The sequence below is a fragment of the Sycon ciliatum genome, chromosome 9, assembly GCF_964019385.1.
Source record: "Sycon ciliatum chromosome 9, ocSycCili1.1, whole genome shotgun sequence".
Lineage (NCBI taxonomy): Eukaryota > Metazoa > Porifera > Calcarea > Leucosolenida > Sycettidae > Sycon > Sycon ciliatum.
In genome coordinates, this window is record NC_088651.1 from 10,105,786 (window position 1) to 10,125,842 (window position 20,057).

At 47.3% G+C, this 20,057-nt stretch overlaps 2 protein-coding genes across 2 annotated transcripts; one reads left to right on the forward strand and one right to left on the reverse strand.

Annotated features, from left to right (window-relative positions):
* Positions 1 to 1,857: 1,857 nt before the first annotated feature.
* On the reverse strand, positions 1,858 to 19,501 carry LOC135825250 (ankyrin repeat domain-containing protein 54-like). The gene is made up of 8 exons (XM_065337993.1): positions 19,011 to 19,501; positions 10,389 to 10,433; positions 8,963 to 9,070; positions 8,613 to 8,684; positions 6,834 to 6,881; positions 5,938 to 6,065; positions 5,001 to 5,108; positions 1,858 to 3,452 (listed from the first exon to the last, which is right to left on the reverse strand). The coding sequence occupies exons 1-8, from the start codon at positions 19,243 to 19,245 to the stop codon at positions 3,396 to 3,398; spliced, it is 801 nt and encodes a 266-aa protein (XP_065194065.1). The 5' UTR covers positions 19,246 to 19,501; the 3' UTR covers positions 1,858 to 3,395.
* LOC135825249 (uncharacterized) lies at positions 13,206 to 16,133 on the forward strand. The gene is made up of 2 exons (XM_065337992.1): positions 13,206 to 13,481; positions 14,138 to 16,133. Exons 1-2 carry the CDS (start codon positions 13,369 to 13,371, stop codon positions 16,131 to 16,133), a joined length of 2,109 nt encoding a protein of 702 aa, XP_065194064.1. The 5' UTR covers positions 13,206 to 13,368.
* Positions 19,502 to 20,057: the final 556 nt, after the last annotated feature.

Genomic DNA, 20,057 nt, shown 5'->3' on the forward strand with positions numbered 1-20,057 from the left:
GCGATAACTGTGACTAGCTGGCTACGACCGCGCATGATAAATGGTTCGCAATTAATTTTTTGTTTTTGTTTTGCGACATTCCTTGCGTGCATCCAGAGTAAAAAGTTACTAAAAACTGGTTAATTTTGGGACGGGCATTTTCTTGTCACGCAGCAAACACAGTTACTGTACAATCGGCTATATTACATAGGCCACGAAACCGAAGTAATTGCACGCTCTTGGTTATTTTTGGAGGTCTAAAATGCACGGTAACCCCCTAAAATTATATATTTCTAGTTTCTATGAAGTATGAGGATCCCAAAAATTGAATAAAAAAGGCATGTCCATGAAGAAATTATGAAGCTGTGCACCCAATTGTACTTTGCGGACGGGCATTTCTGCGAAGTTCATTTTTGTACTAAAATTGCTATTTTTCTGAATAGTCAATGCTGATTGCCAGATTTTCTTGCTCAAACGCTTCACTGTGATGTGTGGAAGGACTTACAATCACAAAGAGAAGCCAGACAACTGGTAAATCTGAAATATGACCCCAAAACAAGCAAATTTAGGCCGAATCGATAAATACACCCACCCCTAGAAATACACCTCAAACAGCCTTATCTTCGCGGAAACACCCCCTGAATTTTTTTGTGGAGTAACATGGGATGATACAGAGCACACTCATCCACAAAAAGGAGGGGGTTTATGAAGAAAAAAATCACCCCCAAAGGGTTGGAGCCTCCTTAAGGGACCATCGCAGAAGCCCCCGAAACGAAGACCGTTAGTTTCGGGCCTGACCCCCCTCAAACGAAACGACAGTCACAATATGGGCTTCATTATTTCACTTGGATGCTCACACATAATAATTATTATAATATACTACACAAGCATTGTTGTATCAGTGTGTAACAATGTACAGCACTTTATAAATGCAACAATGATATCACCTTGCAGTGGGTGATCTAAGAACGAGAACAGCTAGAGCTATGCAGTTGTATCCTTTGAGCATGCTAATCTATATCAGCTCCTACATGTCGTCAATACTTTTTTGAATTGAAGCCCGGTTTGCGATTTTCGACACCGACTCCCTCCCCCCCCCCCCCCAAACGTATGCTCTTCGTTTCAGGGGCTTCTGCGAACTTTTGCGATGGTCCCTAACGAGGAGAAATCTGTCGCTAAAATAGAAATCGACACATACTGTCGTATTGAGCGTTGAGAATGAGTGAGAATCGTTACCTTTGGTACACGTAAACTAGTCAATTTTGGGATATTGTTATTATATGCGCCTCGTTAGAATAATGGCTTTTACAGTACATCATAAAAAAAAAATTATAAAAAAATAATAATAATATAACTTTGCTGTCCCCCGAGGGACCCCGTGAATTCTGGAAATACTGCAGAAAAAGAAACTGCTTTTTGTGGAGACTTTATGTATTTCACAGCCAAACCAACTTACTTGCTTTTGACTTTCAAAATCAACTCATGGTAGATTCTATTTTTGGACCAGGATTTCGCATCATGAATTTTGGTTCAGAATTTATAGGGACAACAAACTTGCGGAAATTCCATCTGTTTTTACGCTCGTTTCCCTTAGCCTTGCAGAATTTGGAAGGATCTGAACAATTAGCGCAGAATTTCATTACTGTTGCAAGCTACTATAGTTGTTTCTAAAGCATATTTACAATACAACTTTTTAGGACACGACATGCAGCACGGCACCTGCGACTACCACACGCCAATCACAATGTGTTTACGTTTTTTGCTACACCCCTATGCACGTGCATCCAAAGCAGAAACTGTACTCCATTATGATTTGTGTTTGTCGCCCCCTAAAAGGGGGAACAGCTACGCCACTGAGAAAGGGCACACCAAACCAAGCCATAGTCAAAGGCACTGCTGTCCCACGAACCAGCATGGGAGAAAGCTCAGGAATCTACTAAATATCCAGTGAAAAGCACACAAAGTCAAAAAAAGGAGTTCTGTCCTAGTTCTGACAGCAAAGGAGGTGCACTGTTAGAGGCAGGTTCGTATGCATGGGAAGGGTAAAAATATAACATAGACACTGAGGAAACAGCATGGAAAAGCAGTAGCACTAGCAAGAATTTGGATAGGTTTTCAATAGAGTTGCAGCTATATCGAACACACACACGTACACACACTCATGTACACTACACACAGATGCACCCATACAAATATACACACAGATGCACCCATACAAATATACACACAGATGCACCCATACCAATACACACACAGATGTACACATACACACGTATGTACACATAATAATGTAGCCACACACACACACACACAAATTTTGCCTTGAAATGACCCACGTGCAGTCACCAGCATGGATAGTGTGACTGCACAATCATGCTATGATGCCCTCTAGCTCTTTACGCAACACAACACAGTCACCACTGGGCTCTCTACATAGAGGCAGTACACCTCAACCTACTCAGATCAAGGACTCACTATCTGTGGCAGGAAGAGCACAGTACTATACAGCTCTAAACTGGCACCCTAACTTTTTGGTGTCTCTCTGACATAGTTGTAGATATCGTGAAAACAACAGTACATCCTGCATTGTGTGACCCGTGCAATTACTCCTTGCCACATTTGAGGCCAGAAAAGTCCAAGAACAGGGAAATAGAAATTCAGCCAGGTTTTACAAAATTAGGACAGGTATGCCATGGCAAAATGTATGGAGAAGCAGATCCAAAACCCAGATTTTTGAGATTTAAAGTGGCTTTTTGATCCTCAATTCGGCCCAAATCCGACTTTCAAAAGCCAGCGGGCCAGTTTCCGATGAATGAACCACAATCATATCAGAGCTTCTTGCAGTGGCAGCAGCACAGACATGTTACGATGCCCTGTGGTCCAGTACACGTAACACAACAAAGTCACCACACAGCTCTCTCAGCTATTGTACACAGAGGCAGTGCACATCAACCTGCTAGAGAGCGCTATGGGCAGAGCACAATACAGCTCTCTATTGTAAACCACATATCAGAGCTTCTTGCAGTGGTAGCAGCACAGTCATGCTATCATGCCCTGTAGTCCAGTACGTAACACAATAAAGTCACCACACAGCTCTCACTGCTACCAGTACACACTGGCAGTGCACATCAACCTGCTAGGGTGCACTAAGCACAGTACAGCTCTCTAAACCACAAACTCAGTATCAGAGCTTCTTGCACTGGCAGCAGCACAATCATGCTATGATGCCCTCTCGTCCAGTACGCAACACAACAAAGTCACCACACAGCTCTCTCTGGAGGCAGTGCGCATCAACCAGCTGAGCTTCTTGCAGTGGCAGCTGCATGGGCTAGCTACAACGAGAGCATACCCCACCACGCATATGTCGCCGGAAGTCAAACTGCATAGACAGTTCGGGTGACGATCGTCGAGGACTATCAGCTTTTCAGCTTCATCGAAGTGAACGTCTGTAGAAGATCGGCAACCTCAGACACCTGCAGGAACACACCACACAGAGATCACATGACGTTAACGTTATGAAGTCAGTACATGTACTTCTAGCTGCGCCCTCCTTTGGCTAGAACCCTGAAACCTATACTGTAAAACATGTAATTTTAGGTGCATTAAAATTTCGGCGCCAGGGACGGGTTTCAGGTGTAATGTAGAATTAGGTGACCAGCGTTCCCTTCGCATACAGTGCATACTCTAGTGCCTGTAGGTGTAATTTAAATTTAGGTGCCTGGTTTCTCTACTGTAATCACCGAAATTAAAGTTACACCGAAAATTACATGGTTTACAGTACATGGATTTCAAAGAGTGACACAAGCACCCCCCCCCCCCATATTATCCATTTACTTTCGGAAGAAACATTCAAATTAATTGAAAGCATTGCAAATGTGCCCATATAAAGGTGACTCTCCACAGCGCGCCTGCCACACATGGATATCACAGTCCAGCTGTCTGCCACAAATGGGAAACTGGCCTGAGCTGTCTTTCAGTCACCTATTGATAATGGTACGAGCACCATTCAGAGTACAGAACCCCCAAGAGTGTGCAGCTCTACTATGGGTGTGGTCGTGACAGGATTTCAAGTTGACGTTATTTTTATGATGCAATGCGCACTGAGTGCGTTCGATGATGCCCCATTCATGAATCGATTCGCGCTCTTCACATCACCCCATGTGAATAGGGTGAATGGATTCTGAATCGAGCCCAGGGCTCAGGACATGAAATCGAACGGCGAGATTCCATTCATGAATCGATTCAAGTGCGTAATTGAACGCACTCAATGTACACGGATTATCAGATGAATCCGGAACCTGTGGTGGACCAAAGGCTATCTGATCCTGTAGAAATTATTGCAAAGAAGAACGTGTGATGCGTTGACACCCGTACACATGTTGCAAATCACCGGTGCAAGGAGCATTGCATCATAAATAATGACGTCAACTTGAAATTCTGTCGGGACAGCAGGGTATGTGGGAGTTGCACACCCGGGGGGTCATGTAGTCTTGGTGCTGTCGCGACAGAACTTCAGCTGACGACCTTTGGTGGACAAATCTCCATTTGATCCTGTACAATTTGATTTAGTGCGAGGACAAGTACACATTTGTGAAGCATTGACACCCAGTACAGAAGTTGCAATCATTCGTGTGAAGAGCATTGCATAAAAATGATGTCAACTTGAAACTCATATCAGGACAGCAGGCTGTGTGGGAGTTGCACAATCTGGAGTGTTATGTACTCTTGACCGGTACGTTCGAGCCTGGTTTAAATCTGGCTTTGGAAAATTTATTTTCATTGCTATCAGGTTCGGCCTCATTTCCTCTGTGCTGCGCTGATGAGTCCACAAAGGACGAAACAGTTCTGTCCGCAGATTGAAGCACTAGCATTCATTCATTATTCTATTTAGAATATATTTGAAGTATTCTCCAAAGGTATTAAAATGGATACTTATCAAGGGAGTTTCCTGGAAGGGTGGATGGGTATTGCGAAGCCCAAATCCAACCAAAGCAGCAGGAACGGACGGCACATCAACTGACCTGATTGTGATTGGTGGACTTTGAGAGCTTGGCGGTGATGTCGAAGACGTGTTCCACGCCATGCTCATCGCCTACACAGCGCGCATACTCGCGCATCATGTACGCCACCTGCACGGCACAGGGATGTCAGACACAACAAGCAGTAGTAGTAGTCACACACCTACAAATCTGCAGAACATGCCAATATTGAACATGAAATAGGCCTACAGTTGAACATCGATTATCCGACCACCTCTGGGCAGACAACTGTCAGGCGGTGTTCAGATAAGGCAAATGTTCTGGATAAGAAAAAACTGTCACTCGCACACTTTCAGTGGTTATTACTAGCCGCACGACCTTTTTACTTTTCAAAATTTTCGTATTTTTTGAATGGCTCACTACATGCACAGTGCGTACTCTACGGCACGTGCGCCCAAAAAAACTGTTACGGATAATCGAATGGTCGGATAGTCGATGTGCGGATAATCGATGTTCAACTGTACTTAATAGATAATGAAGGAGGATACATTGACACGCAGTAGTAGTACTGTAGTAATAGTAGCATCAACGGGAGTAGCAACGGAAAGAAAACTGCCAAACAAAGTAATAACAATTCCACTTGAAAATACGGGAAGACGTCCGTATCCCAGGGATTTCTCCATCATTTCGGCCTTCTTGGCCTCTGGCTGGAGGATCTGTATTCTGTGAGTGGCCTTATTGTCCAGCGCGGCAGGGTACCAGGGTCCAAATGGCTGGTCAGAGATGGAAAATAGAAGAATGCCAGGCGAACGATGCCAAAGGTGTGGATCACCAGTCTAGACTAACATTTACACTTACAAACTCGCGATACATCCGCGAATACATTTAACTTTCCAATACTTTTTTTTTACATACTCGCTTATCGTGCACCAGTGCTATCGCGATGTGACGTCTTGAGAGACACTTTTAAGACACTAACCTGTTCAATGGCGCGAGAATGGTCGGTGAGTGACATCGTGTCTCCATGACTACGCAGGTGCTTGAGCCGTGCCTGAGCGAGGCGCACGGGGGTGTTGCCGCGACAGTCAACAAGGCTTACATCCGTCCCTGTGGGGGGGGGGGGGGGATAGCAACAACAGCAACAGGCACAGCGACGGAAAGCGTCGGAAAATGCCGGCAGAAGGTACACAGTGGTAACAACTGAAATCCGACCCCAACTCGGTGTGGTCACATTTGGCAACGACCCAGCATGGGATTGTAACACTACGAAATAGAGACCGCCAGAATCGGTGCTGCACCCGAGCACGAAAATCAGTGGTCGGATTTCAGCTGCCACCACTACAGGTGCACACACACACAGTGCTGGCCAGTAAAGTCTGCTCTCTGTGCAGAGAACAGCATCGCTAGATGCTCTAGGCCACATCTACCCCCCCCCCCCCCGAACAAAACAAAAACAACAACTCCTCGGGTTGGGGTGTCGAGGGCTGGGGTGCCATTTCGCAGTCTGCCTTCGCACAATACGGATTTCATGTCGAGGGCAGGGGTGCCATTTCGCAGTCTGCCTTCGCACAATACGGATTTCATGTTATTCCAATCATCAAACCATGACTTGCTGAGATGGGATGCATGTATGTAGACGTATAACACATGAGTGGAACGTCTCCCACCCCACATACACACACACCAACTACCGCTTTGGGCTGTGTGCCCCCCGCAGGATTTCCCTGCGACGTGCCGTGCACTGTGCATTGAAGACTCTTCGCGCAACATGAACAAGATTAAGATTTTCGCTCGACGCTCATGGCATCGCGGAAGTGATGATATCGTGCATTACACTTTAAACCAGGGTCAAGCAAGAGAAGATGTCTCACTTACCTGCAGCCAATAGGATTGTGACAGTGGCTACCTTGCTTGTACATGCAGCTATACAAGCAACACACACGCACGCACGCACACACACACGCACGCACACACACACACATACACGCACACACATACACACACAAAGAGAGCACACAAAGCATTCATAAGTTGAGGGAAAAAGTTGTACACGAGAACACAAAGCATTGACACGACAAGCAAAACACAGTCCCAGAACAAGAGAGCTTGGAAGCTCAGGGCCCTACGCTATGCTTTGACGGCTACAATGCCCAACCATACCACAACGAACTGATCGGCTACATCATTGTTTTGCAAAAAGTTTCCATCTGTTCGAATAACATGCATGATGAGCAACAATTTAGGCCAAAAAGCATAGCGTAGGGCCCTGAGCGAAAGAAATAACTTTCTCTTTGCATTCGAGGATAATACGACACCGTCTACCACCTTGATGACCCAAGCAAAAAAAGCATAGGGATGTTATAAATTTTTCATTTCTCCTATTTTTTTCCAACACATAACCTGGGATTCGAACCCGCACTATCGCCCTGCATGCATTCCCCCAAGAGTACATGAAAACCAGAGTGTGCAGCTTGGGGCCTTTTCTGCTATGGGTGTCTGTCACGGCGAAATTCCGTGATTACATCATTTTGGCGCAGATCTGAGGCGGGAAATGGCGTAGTGCGTACAACTGAGCTGCAGTTGTGCAGAAAGAGACCTGCTTGAATCCTGCTTGTACGCACTACATCACTAAAATGATGTAATCACGGAATTTCGCCGTGACAGCAACCCATCCGAGCTGCACACTCTGGTTTTCATGTACTCTTGATTCCCCCGATACACCTCACATACATATACTCATTCTTCCAAATTGCTTCACGTTATGATCTTGCATTTGAAAGCCCTATTTGAATATTGTGGCCAGCTGTCTTTGATGGTACGGTACGGGACATGTACGGGATAGCGCCAGGCATGCCGACGACACAAACAAGCAAACACGGAATTAAAGCTGTGTGGACCCTGGCTAGCGCCAGACGTTACTGAAGTAACGTCTTTTGCATAGCTACGGGAATAACAAAATATTACGGACCCGCGTACCGGGCCGGTCAAGAACCACCTTTCTGCTTCCGTGGAACGTCACCACCATGATGCAGGTAGTAAACGTGGGGGGGGGGGGGGGGGAAGATAGAAGCGATCCTAATAAGCCTTATGCACGCTGTACAAATGCACGGAATTCCGTAGAATCTCGTAGAGTCCCGTAGACCCGTTGGGTGTTGAACGTGCAGAGCCCTATTGTGTTTACTGCTATTTCCACTAAGAGATGGACCCTGAAGGCATTTCATACGAAACCCTTCTTCCGACAAAGATCCAGCTAGTCATCCGTTCTATCCAAAGTGATGCAGCTGGAAAAGCGATTGTTTGCCATTGATAAATGAGGCTAAATTGGTCAAGTGTGCAAGTATAGCACACAATGAACACCCAACCAAGTATAGCACACAATGAACACCCAACCATGTATAGCACACAATGAACACCCAACCATGTATAGCACACAATGAACACCCAACCATGTATAGCACACAATGAACACCCAACCATGTATAGCACACAATGAACACCCAACCAGGTATGTACATGTACACACCAACGGCCCTAATTGTTTTTTTTATATTTCGAGAAACCACGAACCTCGAGAACAGAGTACTGCATATACAGCCCATCGTACATCTGTACAACATGCATAAGGACTATTGTGCCTAGCAAGCTAAGGCTCACCGAGATGCAGTGGCGTGTTGCCCACATTGTCCTGGAGGCTTGGATTGGCCCCATGGTCCAGCAACAGGCGCACTGCAAATACATACAGGATAGAGAGAGGGAGAGAGAGAGAGAGAGAGAGAGAGAGAGAGAGAGAGGGAGAGAGAGAGAGAGGGGGAGAAAACAGAGACACTTCAGCTATCCGGAACATTGCACATTATCGGACACATACTACATTCAGGCAACCCTGTTTGTGGGTGCGATCAGATGGCAGGGAACTTGCAGGCACAGGGAAAAAAAAGGCGGTGCAAATCACCAAATTCACGCACGCACACACATGCAAACATGCAAGCACACGGACAGACACTTACCCATTTGGTTATTTCCTGCAGCCGCGGCTACATGCAGCGGAGTGCGCCCACACTTGTCTTGGTGCGACGCGTCGAAACCAAGGTCATCATCTGTCAGCATGTTCTTGACTAGAATGTGTAGTGTGTAGTAGCACATACCAAAATCATAAAACAAGGCATTTCAATACTGTAAACCATGTTATTTTCGGCCTTAAACTTCAATTTCGTTCATTTTGGTTGATAAATCAGGCAAATCAGGCACCTAAATTTAAATCACACATAAAAGGCACTAGAGCATGCACTGTAGGTGAAGGGAAAGCTGGTCACCTAATTCTACACTATGTTTACAGTAAGCAGACCGGCATTGTCAGGGTCTCAGGAGTGTGAAAGTAAAGTTAGGCTGATCCGCAGCTGCATCACCTGACGTGTTGAGGTACACATCAAGCAAAGACATTCGGATCGGCGCGCCACCACCCATAAAATTATAATTATCTTAGTGTCGAATGCAGACCCCACAAGTGAGTCAGGGGAGAGGGGATACGTCTCTCAAACAAGCGGGCATATAACCGCCCTAGAACCCCATAGAACGCATCCGTGCTACCCTCACCCCGAGCACACGGGTAGCTATGGGCAAGTCACATACACACGTACATGTACTCAGATAAGAGAGCAACAACACACGTGCACACACACACACCAGGGGCATCACACACGGTACCACTTTTCGTCCAAGATGGTCCGTCCAATTCATCCGAAAAAGCAATAACAGAGCCCTAAAACGTGCCCTGTAGGCAAAGCCCGAACAAATTTCCCGGGGGGGGGGGGGGGGCAGCAACCCAACCCCTGGTCGTACCACTCCCCACTGCCCTGCTATGCCCCTCCACACACACACACACACACACACACCATGTATACGACCGTCGCAAGAGAAGCACACAAATCTGCAAATGCACTGGATGTGCACCCACAGATTTTCTCTTTATAGCAACGATAGCGGATCTGATTCTGATTGAAACAGATCAAGACAAGCGCCAGATAACTGTCTAATCCACACAACTCACACACACCAGCGCAGACATGGAATCACGGACACCATCAAGCCCACCAATCACCAGTCAGCCCACATCACCCATCAGCCATATTCGGACAAGCAGACGGGGGAGGGGGGGGGGGGGGGGGGGGTAGAACACACGTCCTGATACTCTAAACACATAACAGTATAACTCTCCCTCCAGAAATGGCACTACAACTGTACATGTAGATGTGTTAGTGCCATAATTCCATACTCGGCATATCAAGGAATGTTGTGCCACTGCCATTCACGGTGCATGGAAGAGCATAAAAAGAACTGAACAATCATGCTGTTGAGTACCGGTATGGTGTGAGTAGTGGACTGACATGTGCATGTACTGTACACTGTGTACAAGCTGCAGGCTAACTGACTAACCTTGGTCTAGGTCACCGCCATTAACGGCCTGGAACAGCTTGTGCTCTGGAGCAGCAAGGCAACAGAACACACACACTCATACTCATCATACGCATGCCCATCGTTGAAGTGATGATAGCGAACAAGCTAGGTCAGGCATAGCAGCTTGTGCTGGGATTACACCATTCAACAGCATGAAAGGCTGATGAATTGACCGCCACTAATTTTCGCCTGGTCTACACCGCACAACTGGTTGAAGTGGCTTTTTCTGGCCAATGAATCCCTAATTTTCATTTTGTTTTGAACACACACACACATATATTCGTAGTTTCGCGTATTAAACCGCGTATTAGCCGATGTCAGTGCTAGGTTTCCATTCAATCCAGGCATTTCTATGTATGTCAACACTAAAACCAGGCTTATGTGCCGACAGTGTATCTTGAAAATCAGGCTTTCATAAAAAAAGAAGAAGGCATCTAGCATATGAAGCAGGCTTTAATACAAGACACTACGGTACGCACGCACGGTCGCTCTACCTACTGCATGGGGTGGCAAGCCAAATCCGACCCCCAGGTGCGGTGGTCAGCTCACACTGCATCAACGCAGCATGTAACCACACCAACCCTTAAAGCATGCACAGCGCGCATGCATGCATATCTACAACTGCTGTTCTGTACAGGCGCGTAACGTTGGAAGTGATTCGGCGGGAGGGCGTTCCCTGGAATTTTTTTAAAAATAGGGTGCAAATTCCTGCATTGTGGGCACTTTTGGCGTTGTGTTAAAAAAGTGGTCTGGCCAAAGCCGGACCGACTGCTACACCCCTGCTGTGCACATACCGTATCTTGCAGTTACACACACCAACATCACTAACACGTGCAATCGGCAGGTTTACAGTACACATCGGTGCACGTGCACACGCACGCAAGACCAGGCAGTGGATGCGACAAGAATGGTCTTCACGCATTGCTGGCATGTGCACACAACTCCACAGGATTGGTGTTAGCTCCGCAGCATCCGTACGTAGAAAATTCCAGGCGTTGGATTTCAGTTGCCAACACTGTACTACACGTTCACCCCCAACTTCTAACTTGCCCCCCCCCCCCCTCCCCCCAACACACGAACAACCACCCATGCACATGCCCAATTACCGTAATGTCGCGCCTAAAAGCAGGTGCTTACGGCCGTATAGGCCAATGTCAGTGCTATGCTTCTATTCAAGTCAGGTTACTATTCAAACCATGTATCTCTATGTATGTCAACACTAAACCAGGCTTATGCGCTGACAGTGTATCTGTATTCAAAACAGGCTTTTATACAAGACACGACAGTATTGATTGGATGCTTTTCGGCATTCGGCATTTAATACTGATATTTCATGTTACAACATTTCGCAACCGCCAACTCCTGAAATGACTTGAAACCTACACTAGGACGACCTGGCATTGTTCACTAGAGCCTCGCGAGCTTGAGCGGCATTCCACTCTCTAGCAGAACCGGTGGAAGCAGTTTTTGATTGGGCCGGCCAAACCATAGGCTTCCATCATGGGACAGATGCATCCATTTCCCGGTGTTAGGTTTTGCGGCGCGGGGCCAAGTCCACTACAACCGTACACACTGTCATACTACCAGCTCTGCATAGAAGGTCATGAACTTTGTACACTCAATCATACTCATAAATGTACTATAACAGGTTGTACCTGCCAAAATGGGGCAACTTGCCCCGCAAAAAGATGATGGCCGTCTTTGATGCATACCTCCCATTTGTGTAAGATATAGTGGATACGCATGACCTCCTCACCAGTAAACGCACATTGGTAGCCAAACAGTTGGTCCGGCCGTGGCGTGACCGACCCAGACGGGTTCCGCCGCCCTTGTCTAGGATAGCATAACAACAGGGGAGCAGTCCCTCTTCGCAGCACGCGTTGGTGTTCTCTGTCTGTCTCTGTTTCTCTATCTCTGTGCGTGTCTCTGTCTCTCTATCTCTGTGTGTGTCAATGTTTCTCTATCTCTCTCTGTGAATGTGTCTCTCTGATCGCATCCGCAGCACTTGGTATCATAGAGACACAAACACAGGTACTAACGGCCAGTAGTACATCTTGCCACACTCCCTTCTATCGCCTGCCACGTTCGTGCAAAACAAAAGCACACTGCCAGGCTGTGATTACATAGTAGATTCCCTAAGGATGTGTTAGGCAGTTTACATACTACAGTTGAACTCACAAGGAGTAAAAACTGGGTGTGGGTCCCTTTCAAGCAAATCTAATAAATCGTAGCAATAATTCTCAAATCAGATCAGTAGTTAACACTACAGCTGTCTGCTCCCTGGGTCTGTTACAGGTCATGCCAAGGCACAAGGTAAACGGCGACAGATAAGCTTCTGCATGGGTTGTCAGTGTTGCACCTGTGCCGGCTGCCCATTACACTCCAGAGTCCTTCAGGACCCTGGGCCCAGTTACTACCAGATAAGATAGAGTATATTGTTTAGCTTTGTTGTACTTCACCGTATGCACAGGCAATGTCTGCCTTCTCACTGGCCTGGTCCCATCACCACAGTTCTCGCAAATGATGAGGAGCTGCCAGTTGAGTAGTACTGCCTGATCTCTATCACTGAGTGTCATCATAAGAGCACACTTCTACTATTGCCATGATCATTTTTAAATTTTAGTACAGGCAGATGTACGTGCAGTTGATTGCAGACAACCAGGCCTTGTTACTAGTAGATCACAGCATGATATCACCACTCATCTCTACTACTAGTATATAAAAGTAGGGCGAAGTGAGGGCTAGCCGCAAATCCGAGATAATGGTCCTTATTCACAATTACGTCATCGGCTCGCGCCGGGGGTATACTTGAGATTTCGTGGTGAGAAAGACTTCACTTCTTCCAAAATTTTCGTCTTGGACATCAGACAGTTGTGGTTGTTTTTATTTCGAGAGTTAGCCCTCACGTCGAGTTCCAGGCAGTGCCTGTCGTGGAGTATCACCGACTGGTCCGTCAGCTATGAGTGCCAAGAAAGTTTCGTCTTTAGCCGACTTGAGAGTGCCTGAGCTGAAGAGGCTACTCCGTGAACATGGCTTACCCCTTTCCGGAAAGAAGGACGAACTGATTGGGAGGTAAGCTTTCTTCGTTTCACTTCTTACTCAGTAGTGTGTTGCCGAAAATTACTAAACTCTCCCAGGCGTCTGTTTTTTCGTTATTGGCCCGCGTGCAAAGAATGGAGCTGAACTAAAAATATTTTTCAAAAACCAGTAGACTTGTGTAGCATGGCTACTTTATAACACGTTATTTGTATACACATAAATAGTACACCGTAGGAATGCTTGGATAGCTCTGCGCACACTCGCACGGCCTTGTCTTCTTCTTCTCCTTGTGAGACAATGAACGAATGATAACTACTTACGTAACTACAAGTATGTGCTTTGAGTGCTGAGAGTATACGAGTTACAATGGTGGCAGCGGTGGGATTCGAACCCACGCCTCCGAAGAGACTGGAGGGGGGATTACACTTGGACTACGTTTGGTGTGGGCATGGACGAAGCCATAGCCATGACCATGTGCATGGCAGCATTGCGACTCTGCTGAGAGTTGCTATAATGGGATCTGCTTTCAACTCAGTGTGCAACAGCATCCATAGTCATTTTACCTGTATTATGTTCTTGTCATTTTACTTTTGTTTTGTGACACCGTACCCATGAAACGAGACAATATTCCTTGCTGAGCCTAAAAACTCCAAATCTTCCTGTGGCTTGTGTTCCTGTGTCAACTGCAGATTAAAGACATTTGCGAAAACTTCAGGCCGTGCTGAAAGTAGCTTTCTATCGCCACCGGTACAAGGCAACGTCAGTAATCCCCCAGCACAGTCACAACCACCGCCTATACCACTATCCACAGAGTCGATAGAAGTGACCCGTACGAAAAGCAAGCTTCCAGTCGACCCGAACTTGTGGAAGCCCTTGGTTGACATTCGGACTGCCTTGCCGATGTTCACCATGGCCAACATGGTGGCTTATTTCATTTATGGTCAGTCCACTGATGGGAGCCGAATGAACTTCAAGGCTGTAAATGAGCATGCCCTGCTTCTATTCAGCAATGGATTGGTGCAGGCCATTAAAGGTGCAGTGGATCCCGAAGAGCAAGGAACAATGTATCTCCGCTGCATTGTGCTGGCAGAAATGAAACAACAAAAAACCTATACCCTATACATGAAGCTGGACAGATATGCAGAGGTCCTGTACGCAGAGTGTGGCTGTCCTGCTGGCCGCCCTCCTCACGCTTCCTGCAAACACCTTGCGGCATTTGCGTATGCTCTTGAGGAGTTTGTGCGGCTGGGGTACCACCGGTCAGCATTGACTTGCACGGAAGAGGCCAGCAAATGGAATGTGCCACGGAGCAAGAAGGTTGAAGTGTGCCTGCTAAAGGATCTGGTGTTTAAAAAGGCTGCGTACAGCAAGAGCAGCGCAACGCCGGTAGCTGCTGCACGGAAGGAACTGGACAAGCCACTTGCCCCACCTCGGCTGCCATCAACTGCCTTGCTGACTTTCGCCAAGAACGTAAACGAACTTAGTACCCGCGGCGTGGCAATGGCTTTCACCCACGTTCTGCCGTCCGAGTCAACGCTGGTTGCAAGGGTGGAACGCATTGCACGGGCGAAAGAACAGCAGCAGGCGTGTCGTGAGTTGCGGGCTGAAGGCACAGATAAGGCTTCTAAGGGTGCATCCTGTGAACCTAGTCCTAGTGGTGAACCTAGTCTCAGTGGTGAACATAGTCCAAGTGGTGAACCTGACACGCAACTTACCCGAGAGGAAGTGAATCCGCAGTCGCTCATGGATGTGACTGGGAATGCTAGTGACAACAGACAAGTGCAAGAGTACCCCCTGCCTTGGGGTGGCTCTCACCGGACAGAAGATGGCAAACAGTTCTATTTTAGCAATACGTGCCCACTGGACAATGGCTTGATGTTTTGTTTTACTCTCCTCAGCAGCAATGACATATATATTCATGAATTTAGAGACGCAGCTAAAAGTGGGAACCGCGCAGCTCATGCCCTGCTGGATATGTGTGGGTTCATTGACATTGGCGAACCAGGCGCAGCGAAGTACATCTGGTGGCACGCCCTTGAACTTCTAGGCCTTCCCCGAGTACCCTGTGATGGACAGAACATTAATTTCTATGGTTCAGAAGCAGATCGGTTTGTTATAGCGTTTAATCAATCGTTTTGTCTTCCGTCAGTATCCTACGAATGTGACACGTGCAATGTGAAGAAAGATGTCGTCACTCCAGAAATCTTTATCTCTGCAGATGGAGACCTATCTCACCTGCCTGGGCCGGACCAGGTAAAGGTGATGTTGAATGCCTGGTTTTTTCCGGGAAGTCAGCCTTGTCGTTGTGGTGGTGTGCGCTCGTATTCTCGACGGAGGTTGCAGGTGCTACGTGGCTCCAGAGTGGGGTGTTCTGTGGCATTCTTTTGCTGCATTTGCCGCGAAATGGTTGGTCGGCACACAATTTATTCTGCTGCAGATTTTCCTTTACAGGTTGAAGTGCCAGGCACTGATTCCGGCCGCCTGACTGCATACCGGTTGCTGGGTGTGACCTATGGAAATGGTCAACATTTTGTGTCTCATATTCATGAAAATGGCACGTTTTATTTCTACGATGGCATGAATGCAGCCACAGGGGGGCGGCCTCAGGCTGTGGTTGGCCCTCCAGTGGCTCCAGCTGGCTATCAGCTTGGCCACATTATGTATGCTGCAGTTGTACCGGCATGAAGAGCATATTTTATGTGAGAATTTTCATGATCTGTCACTCATAATGTCGTAATGAGAATGGATACTTGTTGGGTGTGTACGGCATCACATCTGCTTGGGAGCACGGCTCCAGAGCAGAACATCTTTAGTCACAGAAAAGTGAAGGCCCATTCCAAGTCCGATGTAACAAACAAACACCAAAATATCCTACAATGTACTGCATTAGATGCCTAACGGAGTAAGGTGTGCTGTCCTGAAGGCAACAATACAGGCTACATAAGGAGGCGCACAGATCACAAGTAATGCAATGTCGACAGTATACAAATTCAATGGCAGCAGGGGGGGGGGGGGGGTCTTAGGCTGTTGCTGAGCACCATTCTGTCCCACACGCTACAATAGCTATCACTACCATAGTGACTGTCACTTGAGATACACGAAAGTAACTAGTTGGTCGCAAGCAACCGCGTTATGGAAAGGTTATGTGGAATAGCTGTATGTACACGGAAGTATGTAAATTACGCGATTATGTGCGCGACAGTCCCGGAGGGAGAGACCATTGCAGAATAACTTACATCAATGGTGGATTAAATAGAGTGAGAAGGGCACAGCATGAAAAGATTTCATCTCCAATATCAGCCATACTGATCGGCAGGAAGCGAAGGATGGAATAATTCTTGATCTGCTGAATGGCTCGCTCCACATGAATCCTCAGTGATGCAATGCGTCGTGTTGTAAGTAGATCTTCTTCGGAGAACTGTTGATGGTGGAGAAAGGGTGGGATATTGACACCAACACCATACACAAGTGCGTCGGATGCAATGTCAAACCCTTTGTCGGCCATAATCACATCGCCTTTGTCCAGCAGCTTCAGTAGTTCGCATCTCCTCACCAACTCCTTGTCAGACGTCCGTCCACCATACAGCTGCGACACAAACGACAGAGCACCACCAGGTGTTATTCCTACAAGCGCTTTAACGGTGTTACGTTGCTTGTATTCCGACCATGTGGCAGCTTGAGTGGTGGGGTTCTTTGGCTTTTCTATCGGAATCTCCAACGCATCGATGATAATCCGTGTCCGTGGATACATTTCGCGGAACGACAGTGACATTAGCTCATCCACTTGGGATCTGCTCGGGAAGATCGGGATTTGGCGAAGTGCATTGGCAGTCAACGGAATCCAATGGCGGATGATCCTGGATATTGTTGGTTGGGAGACACCAGTTAGCCGTGCCAGCTCCTCTTCCGGATAATCCTTCCACACCTTCACCATTGCAATAAAAAAGCAGTCTTCCAGTGGAAGGATTGGTGCAGTACCTCTTGCTTGGGTGGCAGAACGGGTGGACAAAACAAGTTTGAACATCTCCTCAAACTGTCCGAATGTTCTGAACCCAGTATACCAGCGAATGTTTTTGTCCGATGTGAACTGCCGTGCCGTAAAACGCTGCCGTTCAAGCTGAGCTTCGAGGATCGTGTTTTGGTCTTTCAATAGCTCTAGCTGTGATTTCAGGTCCAAGATCTCATCCCTCAGCCGCTGATTCTCTTCGACAACGTCCACCTCTCCAGTATCTTCGGTGCTGGCCACTTCTTCCTCATCCACCGTCATACTTTCTTCCTCGGCCTCACTCGCTTTCTTGGAGGTCAGTGTTTGGCGCTCCACCACTGGGATGGTCCAAGCAAATACAGAGGGAACTTCATCGTCATTCTGGCGTTGCAGGGCTGGGAAATGTGCTCCACATACACGCACATCGTTTGTTGCAGTCACAGTCAAATTTTGTTTTCGAACAGCATCTTTCCACGATTTGATTAATTTTCTTTGCCGTTTAGCTAGATGTGGATCAGCGCTTTCGGGCAGGGGTTTGGGGAACTTGGCGAACGGCAACGTCCTGCACACGCTGCAAGCGCCCCTACAGCCGACTCGCTTTGCCGTATTCCCACAAAGACGATACTCTTCCATCGACCATTTGCCAGTGCAGTCCTGAACACGTCGGTACCCTCGCTTGCATTTCTTCGCCCCAGACACGTTCCGACAGCCAGGAACAGTACAGGAGTGCGGCATTGCTAGTTTAGAACGTATGCTGACAGCGGTGAAAACAGAAAACCCCTTAGCTAGTAAGGGATCAAAACAACACACGTTCCAAAACTAAGTCACGTCAAAAGAAAACAAGCAAAGCGGACTTCTTGTTCGTAAAATCTTTCTCCCAGACAATGCAAATGCTGCCTCTGCCAGCTTGATTTTGAACAGTACCCCCGCGCCGGCCGCGCGGTGAAAGGATGACGTAATTGAATAAGGTCTATTATGACATGGGTCTATTCTCTATTGTGCATGACTGTAATTGGGGATATGGAATTAATCCGAATTATGTATAACCGCCGGACTTGGGTTCAGTTCCTGAACACTTCATCCATTGTCCCACACTGCCACAGGCCCTTGAATCGGAATCAACGGAAAGCTTTGCAGACAGCAGCGTCGGGCTGGTCAAGTGCCCTTACTGGCCAAGACAGCTTGGATTCAACCGTTTTGACAATGCATCAATAACACTATTCTGGCACACATTGACACAAACTAAAAGTGGTCACGCTACATGATGTTCGCTGCTATCTGTCCATGCAATGGGCCCAGTCTCTGGGCAGTGACAGATTAGCTGTATGGGATTGTGAGATAAAAATAACGTACCCCACCGCTAGCAACACGCCAACAGCCCCACCTCGACTTGCACAAGACAAAAGCCCATGACGATACAATAACACAAGATTGTAACAATGCTGGATAAAAATCATCTTGGCTGAGTCAGCGATATGTTCAAGTGACAACAGAATGGTCCAGGAGAGAATGAAGAGGACAGTTTCAAGGAATAGTACTAGTTGGGAACTATGAATGCCAACGCTCCTGCCACTCACCTGTTATGTTCCGATGAAAGACGTCGGAACTGCGCTGCGACAGAGGACCAGCTCTCTGCCTACTCCGTCGCTGCTTCACTTTGCCAGCAGCCTCATGCACACCATCAGCTCCAGGCGCGACGTACGTGCTGGGATCAATCAGAGCCATGCTACGAACATCGATGGAAGATCCAGCAAACGAGAACTCCCCGGCTGAGCTCGTGACTGCTGCGCCTTGCGACATCTTCTCCATCATTCAGAATTCTGAATGGCGTTGGTCGAAATCTCAAATTTCTTCCTCGACCATTTTTACCTGCCTCTCTCGGATAGAGTGATCTAGTGGGCAGGCATTATACAACAACGTCAACCAGGTTCACGACGAGGCCATTGCCCATCACATCATCGAATCGACATCAGTAGCTTCGAGCAAGCTGCAAGGCAGACATTCTCCGACATTCTCCAAAAAATTCCTTGTTCAAAGTTTTATTCATGATCCATCAGACGTCTAGACCCTGAAAAAGAGAGTGGAAGTGTTGCTTATTTGCAGCCCCGGGCCGCGGCTGTGTGGTTTGAAAACCAACCGACCCCACTACTACAACACACTAGATTTAGGACAGACTATAGAATGCGAGGGAAAAGCAGATTGCCATTGACAGTCGGTTCGTTTTCAGTGAAATCGTTATCCAGAGCTAATGCGCATGCGTTAGTGCTGAATGATTTCCTGCATTCGGCCGCGATTTAGTCCAAAGCCACTGTGACATAGCGAGTTTTGTAGATAACACATCATTGCATGACCGGTCGGCGGTCGACCCTGCCATGCCGACACGATCGTACGAAGCAAAAAATGTACAAGTCGAGTCATAGATCTACGACTCATACTCAGTCATAGTACAGTGTAGACTATCCGGGTATCCCGTATGCGTAGCAGATCGTACCATTGTACTTTGTCTTTGTAGACTGCGCAATGCAGTGACCCTGCTGGATCAGTGCATGCAGTGATCATGGTGATGCACGCACAGCCTAGCCTTGATCCAGTGGCAGTGGCTGCAGATTGGACTCGCGCACTGG